The 20,645-nt window shown below is 40.1% G+C and overlaps 1 protein-coding gene across 1 annotated transcript; it reads right to left on the bottom strand.

The window, feature by feature from the left end:
• Positions 1 to 237: 237 nt before the first annotated feature.
• Positions 238 to 19,543, bottom strand: LOC145329658 (beta-1,4-glucuronyltransferase 1-like). The gene is made up of 16 exons (XM_080174001.1): positions 19,384 to 19,543; positions 17,397 to 17,535; positions 17,012 to 17,075; positions 16,576 to 16,641; positions 15,811 to 15,885; positions 15,298 to 15,378; positions 14,215 to 14,323; positions 13,507 to 13,598; positions 12,502 to 12,598; positions 11,641 to 11,733; positions 10,895 to 10,984; positions 3,370 to 3,474; positions 2,849 to 2,905; positions 2,233 to 2,297; positions 1,210 to 1,261; positions 238 to 939 (listed from the first exon to the last, which is right to left on the bottom strand). Exons 1-16 carry the CDS (start codon positions 19,402 to 19,404, stop codon positions 847 to 849), a joined length of 1,299 nt encoding a protein of 432 aa, XP_080030127.1. The 5' UTR covers positions 19,405 to 19,543; the 3' UTR covers positions 238 to 846.
• Between the last annotated feature and the right edge of the window lie 1,102 nt (positions 19,544 to 20,645).

Genomic DNA, 20,645 nt, shown 5'->3' on the forward strand with positions numbered 1-20,645 from the left:
GGGTAAACAAATTTTACCCCTGCCAACAGATTTCAGGGGGGGTAATTACCCCCCCCCCCCAAGCAAATTTTACCCCCGGGGTAAAAATTTTTGGGGGGGTAAAAAAAATTTGCGACGCGCTTCGCGCGCCATTTTAGCCCCCCCAAAACCGAATTACCCCCCCATAAAAAAATTTTTACCCCCCCCCAAAAAAAAAGCTTGGACGCCCCTGATTAACACATAAAAATAACAAGAAACTATAAGTTAAAACCATATAAATAGAGAAATTTTTAGAAACACGTATTCTTATTTACAGTAAATTGAGATCACATTCACAAATTAAGAAACTAATATTTTAAAAAACAACGACGAATCCTGCATTTAAAATCATTTTATTGAAGGGTGGAAAATTCAATTTGGGGGGAGGTGTGTGTTTTTTTAAATGTCAGTATTTTAACCTTAGTTATGGTTAGTTTAGGTTACAGGGAAGCAGGTGGCATGTAAGGTAGAGGCCCCGAAAGGTGCAAAAATAGTTATTTTAAAAGTAAGGGGGATGGGTTTTGTTTCTGTGTTTGCTGGGCACTAAAATTAGTCAGAAGTTGTAAAGAGCAACAAAAAATAACACATATACTGATTAGCACCCTTATACAATATTATCTAAAGATTAGAGTAAAACCATAGAGGAGGAATGGGTCAAATTAGGGAAGGACCATGTGCCGACTTTCAATTAGGTCTTTGAAAATCAACCAATAGCGTGGGAAAATTATCGCTACACAAGAGCAGAAAGCAATTTGCTGGCAGACGAAAAAGGTTCCCAACAGGGGGGTCCAAGTAGTTGTCTGGTTATACATCTATACTATAGATTCATTATCTAAACATTTTACATTCTGTTCTTGTCCCATATTCTTTATTTACTTCTGGAACTACAGTATTCCGCAGGAAGAAATTTTGACTAGCCACCTTAAATTTCAATTATCTAAAGTCCATATTAATGATATTTTTATGCAAATTAAAGCTTTAACTTTTAATTTGAAACGTTGTATGAATAGTATAAAATGGATTTTGAATGGTGACATTACTTAGTCTTAAAAATCCTTAAACTACAATATAACCTTATTCTACTAATGACATTACATTGATATAAAACAAAATATAAGTCATATACCTTGCCTACAACTTTGCCACTAGTCAAAATATTTAATTGTGCATTTATGAAATACAAATTGTTACCCTTTTATTTTCAACCAAATGTTTGATATCATTAAAGAGTTTAATACCAGGCCTAAAATAAATAGAAATAGTTACTTTTAATAAACAATAACAATAATGGGTGCTATTACACAAACTTCCTGTTGAACAACAAAGGGCTCTAACTCTGCTGCCTGCGGTGCTCTAACCCAGAGAGGGTATAAAGTACATTACTTAACCTAACCTTAAGTAATAAACAAACAAAAAAAAACTTACACCCACCCCCCTTATTTTCAATTTATTTAAAAAAAAAAAATGCTCAAAAAGAAACTTTGTGTGAAAGCGTAAAAAATCAAACTGACTCTAGCACAAAAAAAACATGGTACTAGAAATGGAAAAAATAGTTTTTGGTATCATTTCACATGATTTAAAGCAAAAATATGTTTCAAAAGGTTGATTCCTACGTAATTTATGACAAATTTGCCCTAAATATAGCCAAAAAACGGCTAAACGGTCGAGCTGTTATGTGTTACTTTTTCAACTTTTTGTTTAATTTATGAAAAATATGCATACCAAGTTTCGTAACGAAATTCGGATTATAAGTGCCATTTAATCATTGATTACAAGATGGTTGCATTACCCCCCCCCCCCCCTTTATATAACATAATTATTTTATATTGTAAAATTTTCATAAAAAACAATGGGATTGGGCATTATCCTTATTTTATTTAGGTAAAATTTCGTAGCCTAGAATTTTATTATCAAAATAATTAATATTCCAAAATAAGGGTCTCCAGGAGTTAAATGGAAATTATCAAAGGTTTCCGGGAGAAATATGGAATTTAAAAAGGGCTCCGGGAGAGAATGAGATATTCTTAATCACTAAAAACATTTAAAAGAAAACTTAGGGACAGCAGAAAGTGTCATGTGTGACGTCATAAAAATACGTCTAAAAGGGAAGGATGAGAGGAGAAGTGGGAAAGGAAACCCCTATAAAGTGATGGATAATAGATGTAATTTTTTATGACGTCACTCATATCACTATTCGCTGTCCCGAAAACTTACCTATGAATTAAGAATGAGTTATCAAGAATATGAAACTCATAATCCAACAAACATAACTTGTATGCCTTAAATATAATATATTAATAAGGTCCAAAAGTAAAATTTTCACCAATTGTTCAACATACATAGGGACCAGGATTTTGGCAAACATTTGTAAATTAAGGATTTTTTTCAACCAACTTCATTTATTACCCTTTCATATCCCCTTTCAAACTTTGATACTTTGATCCTGAAATTCATTTTATCTTCCAAAAATATAAATTTTTCATTAACTTCAACATTCAAGTTGACTTAAATTGCTGGATTATGGACCGTTAAGGGCCTCTTGAGGGAAGGGTGGAAGGGTTAGGCTACCCTTCACATTAATTTTTTTCACATGAAAAGTAAAAAAAATGAGGAAGAGGAGTGTATTTTTGTCTAGAAGAAATTTCTCTTGGGAGGTTGCAGGACTGCCCTCCCACAAATAGTTATAAATATTCCCTGAATCTATTACATAGAAGCTTCACTTTTAAAGAGAAACATATCGGTTCAGGGGTTAGCGAGATCCTTCATTACAGACAGAAAGTCACACAAAAGGATAAACATCCTGTTACTTTTATATAAAGATGGTAGAAACCTGTGTCATTTTATCAGATCTTCCCTCCCAGCTTAAACGCTCGTCATACCAAGGCTCCTGAATAAATAAAGGTGGGTTAAGTGGAGAACAAAAATATCATTACTACAACAATATAACATTATACAAAAGGTCGGCACCCAGTCCCACAGCTAGGGCTTACTCTGTCACTTAGAAAAACACTAGGCGGTATGACTGCTTTAAATAAATCATTGCTATGCTTTTAAAGTTAAAATTAGAAATAAAAGATTGACAAGGAAATCCTTGGGTGGTGGTTTTGTTACGAATTACAACAAAATGTTGTTTTTTTTCTCCCACCAAAAAAATCTGTAATGCAGTTCATATGTTAAAATATAGATCCGACTTATAGATCTAAATGTCCTTCTGTCTTACTCATCATGATGTCTGATAATAACAAATTCATAGTAAATTTGTTCAGCAATTAGTAGCTTTATTTCAGCTTATACTATTAATTTCAAACTTCTTTGATACTATTCAACATAATCATATTTTTAATTACTTACATTATTAGTACCAATGTATATTGGCTCCCAGTGGTTAAATTCTCCATGTCTCTTAGCCATAGCTGTTGTATTCATACCATCCGCTATTTCTGATGTTAGCCATTCCTAAACAATTATAGTTATTCATCTAAATAATAAGCAAATTTCCGCGGATAGGAAAATTGAAAATAATAGGATTTTTCCAGATTTTTTTCACAAGAGAGGGTTTATTTATAATACTTATTCTAGTTTTATAATTGAAACTTCTGTATGATTCGATAAGATAATTAAAAAGTTTGGAGCAATTCTGGTAAGCCGAGCGTTCTCGGCCCACGGGGTAACGAGTTCGGATTCAACGAGCCCTAGCCTTTAATTATTCTACCAAACAAACAAGCAGGATTCAATCATACAGAAATTATATATTTAAACTGAATAATATTTACAAGTTATGTTTACTATATATATACAACAGATTAGAACAATGGTTAGGTTTGAAGGGGGTGTGGGGCGCTAGGGCTTAGCTCCCGACAGTAGACAGGCTGTGGGGGCAGCGGTGGTAAAAGGGGAGGCAACGCCTCCCAGTTATATAAGCGCGTGAGGAACTCGTGATAGTTGCATGTTTGAGTCCCCTCCCCACATTTAGGCAGGTCAGTTTGACCGCTGGGTGCGGGGTCAACAGCGGTCATGAGATAGATGGTGATATAATAAGATTAGTGCAGGGGGTTTGTTATCATAAGTCACAGCGAAGCAACTCTGTAACCGGCCTGTCCGTCTGGGTGTCGTATTACCACAACCTCCCCTTCAAGGGTTGCGTGGCTCCCGAGCCACCAGGCCTTGAACCTGGGGATACGACAGCCTATGCCGGCGCAGGACAGGCTCTTCTTGGGGCACAGCTCGATGGAGGACAGCTCGGGCTACACAGGCTCCCCGGGACACGCGTTGCTCGGTCTGACTGTGGTTGGATATCAGCATTGTCAGCTCCTGGTTGGCCTCTAGGCGTGGGTTGGCGACGGCCAAGCCCCGCCGCTGGAAATTTTGCCTCGTCTGCAGGATTAGCTCGGCCTCAGCTGGTAACTGGACACGGAGGCCTAGGCTGACTCTGGTGGTTCCTAAGGGGGGAATGACGATGGCAGAGGGCGCATAGAACTCCATGGGGGCGCCTGCTTGGTTCAGGTTGCTTGGTCTCCTAGCTCCTACCCGGATGGGGATGGCTGTCATCAACAGGGGGCACATGGCTTCAGCTTCGTCTTCTGGGGCGGCCTCTTCCATCGCAGTGGCTGGTTCTTCTCCTACAGGCTCGCTGCTGGCTGGCAGGTTCTCCATGTCCGCGTCAGGATTCCAGATGGCATCTCTGGGTGGCTCTGGAGCAGGCGGCGGCGGCGGTGGTTCGTTGGGCGGCTCCTGCAGGTTCTCTTCTACTGGGTCACGATCCTGGCCGCTAGGCTGTGGGGCGGCTGCGGCTGGCTGGTGTACTGGGAACTGTCCTGGGTCGCTAGCTGCGGGCGCCGCCGCTCCAACTGGCAGCTCGGTGGCATCCTCGTCGCCGTCCATATCAACTTGGATGTCTGCTGGGATCTGGTGGGCAGTCACATCTCCAGTGTATTTGCGCAGTCGGCCTACATGCGCGGTAACTTCTGAGATCCTGGCGACTGGGGAGGCAGGTTTGATGACATAATGTACTTCTGTAGCTTGCCTCACTACTTTCCAGGGGCCAGTCCATCTCTTGGTAATCTTGGCTGCCTTCCCTGGCACCAGGCGGGGGGCCAGGTACCAGACCAAGTCTCCAACTTCATACTTGGCCGTGCCTTCGTAAGCTGCCGCGCTCCTCCGGATGGCTCCCTCCTCCTTCTGCTGGATGGCATCATACACTGCATAGTAGCGCTGCAGGATAGCTTGGACGTTGGCTGGAACTGACGTATATTCGGTCTCTGGCAGCCGTAGCACCATGTCCACTGGAAGTTTGGCCTCTCTCCCAAAGAAGGCCAGGAACGGGGTCACGCCAGTGGATCTGCAGGCCTTGGTGTTGTAGGCGAAGGCGATGGCAGGCAGATGGGGCTCCCAGTTGTTATCGTCTCTGTCTAGGAACAGGCGCATGCCTGTGTTGAGCGTCCTATGAAACCTTTCCACTCGGTTGGACTGAGGGTTGTAGGGTGGTGGATGTGTCAGGCCAATCTCAAGCCTGGAGGCCAGTTCCTGGAATACCTGGCCGGTAAACTCCATTCCATTGTCGGAATGGATCTTCAGGGGGCATCCGAACGTGGCCAGGTGGCGGTGCAACAGGGCTTCAGCCACCGTGAGGGTGCGCTTGTTGGGGATGGCGTAGAGGCTGACAAACCGGCTGAATCCATCTTGGCAGGTGAGGATGTAGCGGTTCCCAGCTGGGGTCTCTGGCAGTGGCCCCACCAGGTCGATGAATAGGACTTGCTGTGGATACCCCTGGCGGGAGGGCACGTGGATCCCCTGCTTCAGCCTCTCCTTGGTAACTTTCTGGACACACTCAGGGCAGGTTTGTACCATCAGACGGACGTCACGGGCCAGGTTGGGCCACCAGAAGTGCATGGCAACGCGGGCGATAGTTGCATCCATCCCAAAGTGCCCAGCCATGGGGGTCCCATGGGCTAGAAAGAACGCGTCCTGCTGGAGGGCCGAAGGCAGCAGGTATCTTGTCCTCTCTCCTGTCAGAGTCTGGTCAGTGGTGGTGAGGCAGCCATGCTCGTCAAGCCCCAGGGCTGGGAAGCGGCTGGCGTACTGCTGCTCGTCTCGTTCCTTGCCACGCAGCTCAGCCTTGGTTGGGGCTTTGCCATCAGCCACCCATTGGCGGACACGGAGCAGGAGGGGGTCCTGTGTCTGGGCCTCCAATACTCTAGCTGGATCCAGTCGGGCGGCAGGAGGCCGGCTAGCTGCGGACTCCCCTAGCTGGCAAAGGTTGTGGATATACTCAGCCTGCTCTGCTAATTCTTCGGCGCTAGCCGTTGGCATGTTGGCATCTTCCCGGCGGCTGAGGGCGTCGGCGTTGGTATTCTGGGTGCCAGGCCTGTGGCAGACGGTGAAGTCTAAGGCCGCTAGTTCCTCCTGCCAGCGGGCCACCATCCCTGTGGATGTGTTCAGTGATTTCATCTGTAGCAAGGCAGAGGAATCAGTGTTGATCTGGAAACTGCGGTAGGACAAGATGCCGTGGAATTTTCGGATCCCATACATAATGGCGGCCATCTCTCCCTTCCAGGACGGGTAGCGCGTCTCAGGGTTGGTTGTCTTGCGCCCCACGGCGGCAATCAGCCTCTCCTTGCCATCCTGACATTGACTCAGTATGGCAGAGATGGCGCGGCTGCTGAAATCTGTGGTGAGCTGGAACACCGCTGGCAAATCAAACCTGGGCGGCGCTCGGATGGGGGCCTTGCGGAACTTGTCCTTGAGTTGCAGCAGCTGGGCTTCCATCTCAGGCGTCCAGGTTAGGGCCTTGGCCGTCTTCTGTCGATTCATCTCGTAGGTGAGGTCTGCATACTCTGGGATGAACAGGCGGTAGTATCCAAAGAACCCCAGCAGCGCCAGCAAATCCTTGGGGGTGCTAGGGGCTGGCCAGTCCAAGATACGGTCAATATAGTCCTCTTGCATGGCTATCCCCTCACGGCTGAGGGTGTGGCCCAGATAATCTACCTTGGATCGGAACAGCTTGGTCTTGGCTGGCTTGAGGCGGATCCCTCCCCTGCGGTGGGCTTCCAAGACCTCTCGGAGCCTGGCCAGGTGGGCCCAGGTATCCTGGTGGAAGGTCAGGACGTCGTCAAGGTATGACTGGAGGTTGGCTGTGCCTAGTGGGTTTAGGACCCCTGCAATAAACCTGGAATAGACAGACGGTGCCGTAGCCAGGCCAAAGGGCATCCTTTTCCATTGATACAAGCCCTTGGGGGTGGTGAAGGCGGTGCAGGGCCGGCTGTCCTCGGACACACGGATGGTGTAGTATGCGGCCACCGCGTCTAAAGCACTGTAGACACGGTGCCCGCCAGCTCGTTCCACCAACTGCTGGATCCTAGGCAGAGGGTAGCTGTCCAGTTCCAGACACTTGTTGAGGGCTCTGTAGTCGACGGCCCAGCGGGTGCTCCCGTCCTTCTTCTTGATGGGCACCAGGGGGCTGCTCCAGGCGGAGTCTGACGGCTCTATAACTCCCTCCTGTAGCCAGGTGTCCAGTTGTTTCTCCAGTTCAGCCTCTTGCCGCGGGTTCAGATCCATAAATCTCTGGCGGATCGGCTGGGTCCCTGGCTTGAGGCGCAGCTGCAACTCAACCACATCTGTGCAGCCGGGGGTAGAATTGGAGAAGACGTCCCTGTATTCGGACAACATAGTCCAGACCTCCTTCTTGAGCAAGGGGTCCTTGCGTAGGAACTCATTGTCTTCCATCTCCAGGGCCTCCCACAACTCCTGCATGTCTATAGGCTCAGCAGGTTCTTGGAACGAGTGGAGACGCGGGGGAGGCGTATCAGAGACCTCTAGAATGTCAGGTTTGACCAGCTCCCCTGCCACTGGGAGGCCAGCATCCAGCAAGAGGGGCACCTCCCCTTCATTGACCACCAGTACTCTAAACACAGTGGCAGAGCCAGGCCTGTGGGCATACAGGCCCTCTGGAATAACAAGATCCTCCCCAAACCTCTGTTCTGGGGCAGCTAGTTGGATGGCATCCTTGGTGCGATGGCCTACTAGCTCAACAGGGACCGCCATAACCCCGCGGCCAGGCAGGACCACCCGCTTGGCTGTGCGGAGCTGGGGTGGCTGGCCATCAGTTGGAGTGACAGCGCTTAGCCTATACGTGGCTGGTGCGGGGTCAGCTTTGGCTCCGGGACCCACCGGCCGCGACTTGACGGGCTCGGCTTCTGGAGGGGCTGACGTGTCGGAGCCAGGCGTGGCTCCGAGGGCGTCCGGCCACGATTTGACGGGCTCGGCGCTGGGAGAGGCCAAAGTGCTGGGTCCAGCTTTGGCTCCGTGGGCGTCCGGCCGCGACTTGACGGGCACGGCGCCGGGAGAGGCTGGGGCCTGAGAGTTGAGCGTGGCTCCGGGTACATCAGACCGCGACTTGACGGGTCTGGACTCGGGCTTAGCTGGTGGACTGGCTGGAGGTCCCAGGTAGAGGGGGCCAGGTGGACACGGCTGGCCGTTGATAAAGGTGTCGGCGGAGAAGATGGGTTCTGGAGGGCTGGCAATCTCAGGAAACGTTGTTGGCAGGCTCTCCCTCGGCACCTTGGGCACTGGGGGCAACCCCATGGCTAGCAGGTTAGCTCCCTTGTGTGCGTTGAGCTCAGCGTCCACCCAGTGTGTGCCTTTCTCAACCACACGCGGCTGCTCAGGCAGGGGGCCGGGCAGGGGCCCCTCATAACTTAGCTCTCTCTCGGCTGTCTCCCGGTCAATGGGGACGCCACGGAGTGGGATAAACTCCCCACGCACCCACAAGCAAGGTGGTTGCATGTCGAAACAGAGCCTAGTTCCGAACTCCTTGAGAAAATACCCTCCTAGGTTCAGAGGGTGTGAGAGGTTCCGGACCACAGTCACGTGGTATAGATGGAGTATAAGAGTGTGTGAGACTGCCATATATAACTCTTTTAACTTTCCTATTACCTGGAGGGGCTGGCCTTCCTCATTAGCAGTCAGGATCTGGGTGTTGTCCGGAATCAACATGCGTTGCACGCCCATCGCGTGCATGAGGTGCTCAGAAATTACAGCAGACCCTGGTACACGGTTGCCAGAATCAATCATGGCATCAACCTGTACATGCTGGGCAGGGTCAGGGGTAGGAAACCTCACCCTGACATGGCAGGGGAAGTGGAGGTCCTGCCCTTGAGACAAGGGGGCCTCTCGTTCGGCTGGGGTTGGCAGAAACTTTGGTGGTGGCCGAACCGCAGCTATGGTGGTATCGCTTACCATGGTGGCTTAGACTGTAGCTTCGAATCACTAGAGCTTATTAATTATCACTTGGTCAACAATTTTATATTTATTTTTATCACTTGGTTGACATTTATACACACTTATGTGTTGTTATCACTAGGAGCTCTAGGTGTGATTCTGGAAGCACTGGCAGCAGGGAATGTCCGTCCTGCAAGGTTCAGAGGGGTGACGGCGGTAGGGAATGACCCGTCCTACAGCGCCGCTGGTTCGAATCCCGAAAATGGCGGCAGGGAATGGCCCGTCCTGCAGCGCCTCGGGTTCGAATCCTGGGAGGCAGCGGCAGGGAATGTCCCGTCCTGCCGTGCCTGTGGCTCAAAATCTGCTATCCGTCGCAGCGGTAGGGCTTACTTGTGTGCTGAAGCTTCGCAGCCACACATTGCCTTCTTAGGGAGACCAGCACCCAGCTGTCTGTCTCGTAGATTTGGCCTGGGTGTCCTGGGGCTTGTCCCAGCTACACTTGCCAATTTAGACTCAGTTCTGTAGCCGTCTGAGCTAAATTATCCGATTGCCGCGGCTGCGCACCTAGCGCTACTCCTACACGACACGGAAAAAGCGTCTTAACTGGCGCTTTTAGCAGGCTAAATCTGCTTGCCGTAGGCCAGAGGCCCACATATTGCGTTCAAAATGATGGAAATTTGACCTAAAAAGGCCGTCTCACGGGTCAGTTGGCGGCTGATTGTCCCCTTACTTGCCAAAGGGTCCAATCAGAGGTAGAATAGGCTAGTTTCTGTAAGGCTCGATTGAAACACGCTGACACCAAGTTCTGGTAAGCCGAGCGTTCTCGGCCCACGGGGTAACGAGTTCGGATTCAACGAGCCCTAGCCTTTAATTATTCTACCAAACAAACAAGCAGGATTCAATCATACAGAAATTATATATTTAAACTGAATAATATTTACAAGTTATGTTTACTATATATATACAACAGATTAGAACAATGGTTAGGTTTGAAGGGGGTGTGGGGCGCTAGGGCTTAGCTCCCGACGGTAGACAGGCTGTGGGGGCAGCGGTGGTAAAAGGGGAGGCAACGCCTCCCAGTTATATAAGCGCGTGAGGAACTCGTGATAGTTGCATGTTTGAGTCCCCTCCCCACATTTAGGCAGGTCAGTTTGACCGCTGGGTGCGGGGTCAACAGCGGTCATGAGATAGATGGTGATATAATAAGATTAGTGCAGGGGGTTTGTTATCATAAGTCACAGCGAAGCAACTCTGTAACCGGCCTGTCCGTCTGGGTGTCGTATTACCACACAATGCCTATAGGACATATGTGGATATATTGACAGGGGAAAATTTTTCATCAATTTAGCTTGTCTTACCTCATTTATTGGTTAGTTTGTTCAACCAGTACTAGGGTATGTGATGTGGTAAAGCGGGTGGATGGGAGGTATAGTTATTTAAGCCAGTTGTGAGCATCACTTTATCAATTATCAGAATACACGTAAATCTGGTGCAGCATCCAAGTAATAATAGATCGATTTGCGGTGTTAATATTCCCGACACTATTGGTTGATTTTCAAAGACTCAATTGAAAGTCGACACAGGGTCCTCGGTAAGGGAAAATACAGTTATTTAACCTCTTCCCCCTATAGTGTTTAAATCTAATCTTTTCTTGATTTACCTTTTGAAATGGAACTTTGTGGCAAGACGGGCAAATCTTGGCATGGAAAAATATCATTGTCTTGTTTTTCAATAATTCAATTACTTCATTCTAAAAAAGTTAAAACTAATTAAAACTTTTGTAATAGTTGATGCCAACGCAGGATAGGGCTAGAACAATAGGTGTGATTTTAAGCCACTAATTAACATTGCAGATTATCACAACCCTTTGATTCAACGGCGTTTGTCTGAAGAATTCTAAGTATGCTTAATAATGCGACTGTTTTGGGTCTTTCTTTAACTATTATTGTCCCAAATGTAATATAGCAGCAGTAGATACAATTATTAATGGCCTTATCTATAAAAAGATTTTGACTACGATTCGAACTCATACGACAAAAGGACGTACTAGACGTTTGACGCTGCAGTGTCCACAGTACCTAAAATTATAGAGGAATTTTATGTTGACTGACTTGCATTATCAAGCCAAAATCTAGACACTTAGATTCCCTTGCTCCTAACAAACAACTAACCAACTGTTACTGCATTGATTGCACAATTTTTCTGATAGCCCTAATTTGGCAAAGGTAAAAAATAGGTATGCATAAATTCTTGTTGCTGATTTAGTACCCAATGAACCTAAGGGGTGAAATATTCCATACCCCCCGGGCCCGGCCCCCCCCCCCTCTCCCCAATTCACCTCATCCATAGAGGGTTAAGACAGATCTACAGACCTACATAATAATATTAGCATTGTAAAATAAATACCTTTGTATTGGGAAGTTGGTGATCCTTTTCAATTTCAAAAATAGAACTCACATACACCCTTCTTGATCCTTTATAACTAGAATCATTGGCAATCTAAAAACAAACACATTTTTAGTGAATGTTAGCGGCTGCGCCCCTAGTGGCTTCTATGGGACTCGAGGGAATGTGTGTGAGTGTGTGTGGGGGGGAGGGTTAGTTATCCCTTCACTTTTAATTTTAGTTATAAAAGGAAAAAGAAACAATGTTAATTTTTAGGAGAGGATTATTTTCTAAGTACGATACGATTAAACTTGTGGGGTTGGAGATTCACTCCCTCAAAATCCAAATAGTTATAGACCTTCCATAGACCTATAAGAAGATTCACTGCACGGAAGAACCTTATCTGTTCAGCGATTAGCTAGATCCTTTGCTACAGACAAAAAAGGCTTACTACTTTATATAATGGGATTAATACAAGGGATAAGTTAATGACTGATAAATTGTTGTACATTGCCAACCCTAATAGCGATCTTTAATATAACAGAATTAAATAGTTGGTTGAAGTTTGAACACTGTTAGTTTGTACCTATCAATCAAGTTTTCATAAAATTCTTTAAAGCCAACAAATGAAAATGCCTGTTTATAAAACTAATTTACAATCTATTTGTAATTTCTCTGCTTTTAACCCCAATTTACTACTATTGAATACTAGTTGCTACGCCTCTAGTATCTAGGGAAGGAAGCCAGAAGAATAGCGTAAAATAAAATCAATAGGACAATTCTAACATGACTTACTTTACGATAAGATCTATATGATACAGAAGGACGGACCAAACCTAAAAATATTGAAAAGCTTTGCTTTTAAAAATACTTAAAACAAACCATCTTGAGAAAGTTTGGAATAAGACCAGGACTGGGGTAAAGTTCTATGTCTGATGGAAAAACAAAATATGTCTGTGCTGTTTCCCGGGCTACATTCCTGATTATACATATCAGTTAAGCATCAGTTTTAAGACTTTCAGCCAAAATAAGAAAACCACAATAAAACATTGTGACATTAGAAATAATAGTTATATCTCGTATATAATAATATATAAACGGCTTTCCGCGGTTATAGAATGTACAATTATAAGATTAAAAGTATTTTTTTTTAGCCCCGAGGTGACGGAGGCACCGGCTAAAAACTGGTTTTAATCTTATGATTGTACATTTCTATATTCGTAGAAAACTGGATATAATACGATGCTAGACATAGTTTTTTCGTATGGATGAGAACCGGTTCCTATCCACCGGATTCGAATGAATACGAGAATAGTTATTTCTCGTATCGTATTATAAACGGCTTTCCGCGGATATAGAATGTACAATTTTAAAATTAAAACTAGTTTTTTTTAGCCCCGTGGTGCGGAAGGCACCGGCTAAAAAAACTAGTTTTAATCTTATGATTGTACATTTCTATATTCGTAGAAAACTGGATATAATACGATGCTAGACATAGTTTTTTCGTATGGATGAGAACCGGTTCCTATCCACCGGATTCGAATGAATACGAGAAAAATTTTTATTTGATTTTTGGATATTTCATTAGATTCAACAATTATAAAGTTGTTTAAGTAAAGCTCTAATACATTTGTTAAATTGATCCGTAACCTATAGTGTCTTTCATCTAGTCGGCAATGCTCATCTAATTTAAATAAGGATAACAACATGAGTGAGTTGTATTTCAGAGGATAATTTATCATGAAAAATCTTAAAAGAAGAGACAATATAATAAAGTAACAAGATATTTATCTGTATGTATGTCTGTCTGTCTCGCTAACCGATTTACCAATAGAGTGATTAATACCATTACTAATCTACCCAGGCTAACCAGCGCATAATATTTACCTGGCAACATTAACTGGATACACCATATCCCTTTCTTTTCTGTATGTCATAAAACTTTCATCATATTCAGGTACAATTGAACAATCAACTGGCTAAATTAAACAAGGAAGGTTATATTTAATCATAGGAAAGCTCACACAAGATTAACGTTTTTTTGTGTGTTTGTACAGCGTAATATATATGTAAATAACATGATGCCAGTGTAGTTTTTCCAATTGTCTCTAGCACAGGATATGAGCCGATATTTTTCTCCTTTTCTAAAGCTCCATGGGGGGGGGGGTCATAAAAAAGTATTTCCATCCTCCCAAGAGAAATCGCCCCTGAAAACCAAAAACAAAATTGTTTATGGTCGATTCCCTATCTAATATACAGATCAATATGAACATATCAACACACAAGGGGAGAGAAAGATACAGACAGTCGGACTGACTTTAGTTAAGGAGTAACTGCGCTAATAATTCCTTTTCTCTACTAACAAATATGGATGTAAATATACGTGCATATTATGACAGGAGAAAAACTGTCGTAAATTTAGGTTGCTAACAAAAAATCACTTATTGGTCAGTTTCTCATCCAATAGGAGGGAAAGGGATGGATGGGGGATCATTATTTTTTCAGCTACATTTTCACTTTATTACAGAACATGAAAATCTGGTGCAACATCCAAGTAATAATATATCCATTAATATAAGGCATTTAAAATCTTACCATCTCATTGATTGATTTCTGTGTGGGAACTTTGTGTGGAAAATCTCCCAGAGGAAAATATATGTGGACTGATACATAATCTTTAACAAGTGTACTGCCTGTACACTCTCTAAATAAGAAAATATATGTGAACTGATACATAATCTTTAACAAGTGTACTGCCTGTACACTCTCTAAATAGGAAAATACATGTGGACTGATACATAATCTTTAACAAGTGTACTGCCTGTACACTCTCTAAATAGAAAATATATGTAGACTGATACATAATCTTTAACAAGTGTACTGCCTGTACACTCTCTAAATAGAAAATATATGTAGACTGATACATAATCTTTAACTAGTGTACTGCCTGTACACTCTCTAAATAGAAAATATATATGGGCTGATACATAATCTTTAACAAGTGTACTGCCTGTACACTCTCTAAATAGAAAATATATGTAGACTGATACATAATCTTTAACTAGTGTACTGCCTGTACACTCTCTAAATAGAAAATATATGTGGGCTGATACATAATCTTTAACAAGTGTACTGCCTGTACACTCTCTAAATAAGAATATATATATGGACTGATAATACTCAATAAAATAATTTATTTAGATATTATAATAATTATTTTAATTGGAGGGGCAATAACCCCTATATCAAATTCATTGGCTCAAAAACATTTTGTATTTTTAATCAATTTTGTTTTGTTAGTTCCAAAATAGTAGTGTCCTAATTTTTAAACTACTAATTGGAATCTACAGAAGGGGTAATTTTGTTTATTTTCATTGATGTTGATATATGTTTCGTATATTGTGTTATCCTTTAAGGTCACTGGGTATGTGATCAGAGGCTCAAATAAGAAACACAAATTTGAATTTGGAGTGGCTTAAAATCAGGGCTCGGCAGCCGCATATAAGCCTCAACAAAACCGTCGATCATATTATAACTTTAGAATTCAGCTGGAAGGCTAAAAAGAGACAATCTATTTCTAAGGATTTTTTTTGCTCAAAAGCGGGTTTTAATTTGAGGCTAATGCGCGGCTGATGTGCGGCTGCAGAGCCCTGCTCAAATTTGGATTCTATCTACTACCTGTAAAACTGCATCGCTCTTATTGTTTTATCAAAATCTGACCCAGGAGCATACACTGCGAGGGACAGAGGACCTTTCCATCTAAAATATTATATCATTTGGAAAAGATGATTGTTTGTATGTTTAACTAACAACTGGACCAATATTTTTTTCTTTACAGAAACCACACCCCTCCAATGTTAATGCATTTCTAAAACTCAAAATAAGGTTGGTCTGTTGACTTCACTACTGCTGAACCGATCTGTTTTTTTTACAGAGAAGCTTCTCACAAGTCCAAGGAAGGTTTTTAACTATTTTTGGGAAGGGTATCTACGACCTCCCAATAAAAATGCCCATCGCCTATATAAATTGTTTATTTCTTTTTCTTTTTAAAACTCAAATTGAAAATTAAAACCCTTAATAAACCTTGATAATTTTAGGGGCATAGTTATTGATGCTTTACTATCAGAATCTGTTTTGACCCAGCAGAAAAGAATAAAATTTTTTAGCCATATTGAAAAATGTATTACTAACCTTTGTAGTAAAGGTTCCAGATTATCAAAGAATGTAAAATCTCCATGAGTAGTATACGTAATTGTTTCATTACACCTAAAAAATGATAATATTTAAAAGCAGCCTCTAGAGCCTAATAAAAAATGACGCCATACAATACAAATGACCAAAGATTTAATCGACCAATGTTAAAATGTATAGTGGCCTAATCAACGTCATTTGTATTGTAGAACGTCATTTATTATAAGGCACTATAAGCTGCTTCTAACATTTTAATAGAAATAATCCAAAATAATTTAAATATAGAACATAGCAATTTCTGATAGTGTTTCATTTCAATGGATGTAGAATATACGTGGGGATATTATGACAGGGTAAAATTTTATTTCGCCTCTTACTTATTGGTCAGTTCGTTTATCCATATAGGGAGGAGGGGAGGAATAAAGGTAGTGAAGGTAGGGGATCGTTATTTTAGCCTTCTTCTGGGTATTTCACTTTATTAGAGAACATGTTAATCTGGTGTAAGATCCAAATGATAATAAATCATTTTTATCCCAGCTATAGAACCAACCAAAATAAACTTGTTTTAATTTTAGTTTTTTTTTGAATTTTTTTGTCTGCTAGTATTTTGTTGATTTTGATTCGTAAACTTTTTAATGGTATTCTATGCGCTAGGCCCAAAGTATTTCAATTAAGCAAAAAAAGGAAAAGTTACATTGCAGCTCTAGTATCCATTGAGTTATAGATCCATTTTGTTCATTTCCCTGTAGGGACAAAAATACTTACTTAAAATCTAAATTAGCTTGGAAATAATTGTAGAGAACCCAATAGTTTTCTAATCTAACTCCCATCCTAAAATCAAAATGTATAACAAATGTAACAATAACATTATTATAAAATTTTTAAAAATTTAATTGAGATGCTCTGTTAACTAAAAAATGTGATTTTGAATCAAAATTGAAGGTAACAATATTTTCTGCAGTAAAATAAAAAAAATGTAAGCATAAGCATGTAACCTAAATTTTGAATTAAGCAGTTGATAGAGCCTATTAAAAGATGACGTCATACAATACCAACAACCAATTATAGGCCATTGTAATTGACCTATGGTAAAATGTATTCTGGCCTCTCATTGGGCCTTTGTATCGTATGACGTTATTTTATATTGGGCGCTATCAACTGCTTTTATTTTTTTTTAAATTCATAATCAAAAATTATTTACCGAAATTCTTTTGATTTGTGTTGGCAAAAAACTCCAGGACTGATAAAATATTTTTGTTTGGGATCTAAAATAAAATAAATAGATTCTCAACTTATTTTGTAATAAAGATACTCTATAACTTACTTTATATGTCTGTCCGTCAGTCTATAAACATACACGGAAACATGAAAACCTGAACTAATAATTAAGAAAGAAAGCTGACATATTTGGTGAAGTTTCATATAATCTACATATACCCATCCCTTCTATACATTGTTTTGTATTCTATTAAATCAATGAAGCTTAAATTTTTCCTGACGATTCCTATGACCTATTGAATTTTCTCTTTATATTATTTTGTCCGTCACAAAGACCAAGTGTCATTTCTATGAAAGTAATGTTTTACCTGGTAATTTCATAGGTTTTTTATTGGATTTTTGGGATGTTTTATTTTTTGGTTTCCTAACAACAATTGTTTCAGAACCTCCATCCAATAAAAGAACAGATAATAATATCAAGATTCCAACAACCAAAAGGAGTAGAAACTAAAATAAAAATGAGGTTATAATATAGTATTGGTAAAATGCCTTTTTTTTCAATAGTCAGAGTATGAAATTAATAGATTTAATACCCTAGATGGCCAATCAGACACAATAATATTTGAAATTTAAAAGTTTATAACTAGCTTAAGAAGATTTTTTACATTTAATACACTTTTATTGAAGCGTATGATGACCTTTTGGACAATAGAATTTCTGAAAGATAAGCTTTATCCCAAGAAATTCATCTGTTTATACTAGATGACTCATTTAACATCGATTAGCGTTTGCGCCCCTATAGCATGTAGGGGCTCTGTATTGAAGGGGCAGAGAGGGTCTAGAAAATAGCTTAAAACCATCTCAAGACTTAAATCTAAAAATGAAAGGGCTCGCAAATAAACCTCAAATTTAAACCTCTTTGGATGCTTTGAAAGTTTTTGAAAAATAGCGGTTTGAATATTTGGGTAAGGTTCAGACTTCCAGCTGATTTTTAAAATCTAGCCCTGACTTTAAGTCCAATTAAAAGATTTTTTTATCTAGACTTTCTTCATTTAATAAAGGTACTAAGAAAGAGAGGGAATGTCTGATTGAGCCAATAAATGAATCGCATCGGAGCATACATGAAATCTCATTGGTTGAATTAAACTGAAGTTTTCTAGATTTTTTATTAGAGTTAATTAGAGCTGTTCTTTCAACTTTTACTCGAATCAAGTCCATCACATGAAGTACTGCCTTCATATTGTTGTTTCACATCTATGTTTTATCTGTGCATTAATAATAAATATGCTTCATCTATTGCAATCATTGTAAAATAATAAAAATCCCTTTATGAATTTAAGTTAATAAAATCATATTTTTTTCTTGAGTTTCAATTAAAACAAAAAAATAATATCTCGGACTTCAAATGTACATGAGTTATAGCTTTAATTCGTAATTCGTATCTATTATAAACATTTAAAATACATAAATTCATAGTTTGTTTCATGTTTACCTCGAAATAAATTATATAAAAATAAAATAACAACAAATATCAATACAACAGTACGTTTGTTACGTTTTCAACAGGACCTAGCGTTATACACTGTACACATATGGGAAAGGGAAAGGGCATATTTTTTTCATTTTGTTCATATAAAGAGTCAGCTGTAAATAGTCGCATTTCTTAAGATAAAGCTTTTCTCATGTAAATTATATCGTGTTAAAATTTATTTTCTAGTATAGTGTAAAGCATATTACAAATCCTTTAATAAGTTAGCTATGAATTGTTAAATTCCTTAATATAAAGTTAGCTTTCTAGAAATTATATACTCGAAAAATTTTAAAGTTTTTTGTCAGCTGGAGGAGTTCCTTTGTCAGATTTACGAATAAGGGGTTCACACTATAGTTCTTCTCTCCTATTTCTATTCTTCATTTATTGAAAAATTGAAAAAATATTCTTACAATGCAGTCTGTCAAATGCACGCTTTACCAAGTTTAAAGAGTTTTCTTTGCTTTTATATCATATTTTTTCTCTATGTATTTTTTGTAAAACTAGTAACGTCAGTAAGTCCGGCTTTGCATGTTACTGTGCTGAGTAATGAGTAGCCATGCTAATAAAAACAGGTATTTAAAGGGATAAGACAATGGCCGATAAATTGATGTCAATCCCCAATGATCATACACAAACTGTAGAGTACAATTAGTGGTTAACAAACCAACCAATCAAAATTCAATAAAAGTCTGTAAAGTTGGTAAAATAACGAATAAGGAAACATTACATATAACTTTGGAGAACATGAAAATGATCAGATCAATGTCTCCTCCTTCCCTTACTTCCATGTAATAAAAAGCAAAAAAAATTAATCATAACTTCACCTTTTGCTGAGAGCGCAGCATATTTAATATTTAACATGTATATTATTCACGTTTATAAGTAATTTTTTAGTCTTATCATTTCAAGTTCCACGTTTACTACGCTAAAAGAAATGCTCAGTCAATTCATAAAAATATGGAAAGATAAGGTTACAATAACGATAGTAGTGTTTTTTTATGAGGCGCAGCTTTTATACAAAATAGTTTCTGTAGGACAATGGTTATGATATATTTTACTTGTTCTTACATTTTTAAAGAAAACATCAAATAGTATCGGTTACTAGTACATACATATGTGATATGTCCATAAAATCAAAAAAAAAAAATGAGATTTTCCGTATATATATTGTATAATGCAATGGTCAGTTTTTCTCTATTTAAAAAAAATCTGACCTTTAACAGCTAAACAGAATTTGATGAATACGAAAAATAATGTTTCTTATCTTAGCAGATCGTGGGTCTGCTTTAGTACCTATGGCAAGCTTTTAATCTTATAGATATAGATATGTATTTATATTTACTGTGATTATTTGTTATACTTGGATTTATAAACTTTATCATGGATTTATAAACTTTGCAGTGTTCATTGTTGTGTCATGTCGTCCTTGTTTCACCCAAAGAACACGTAATTACGGCATATTTAGTTCAGGTTAAGTTAATATTTGACGTCTAGGAGGCAATTCAGGGATAAGGGACTACTATTCTAATGTTCAATGAATTTAATCAATTAAAATTTCATTTCCAATTATGCTATTTAACTAAATTGCAGCTACTGCCATATCATATAAGGGTTCTGTTTTCGAACGGGTGAAGGGTAAAAAATTGGTTAAAAACTAAATGAAGAAGAAATGTTTTAAAAGTGTAAAGAAAATTGAAAACAAGTCCTTTTTCAGGATAGAAATAAAGTACATTATAATACAAAATTTGTTAGTGAAATTCAAAGTAAGGTAATTTTTTAAAGAATAATTTTAAGTAGAAACAAGAACAACAATACACATACCAATAAAACACATAAGAACTTAAAAGACTTCAAGATTTTCAAATATCCCTGGGTGGTTTTAGGCTATTTTTCTTATTATTTTTTTAAATTAAAACTAACTATAATGTAGCTTTTATACTAAACAGATAAAATTATGTTTATTTTACAAATATTAAGTTTCAATTAATATTTTGAAATTTAAAACAAGGACAATTTTGTTTGAGTACCTCCAAAGGAGGGTAACACCAGCAAACTCAAAAATACTTACACAAGATCTAATTTTAAA

This window comes from Acartia tonsa, chromosome 10 (assembly GCF_053477335.1).
Source record: "Acartia tonsa isolate MP-2025a chromosome 10, ASM5347733v1, whole genome shotgun sequence".
NCBI lineage: Eukaryota > Metazoa > Arthropoda > Copepoda > Calanoida > Acartiidae > Acartia > Acartia tonsa.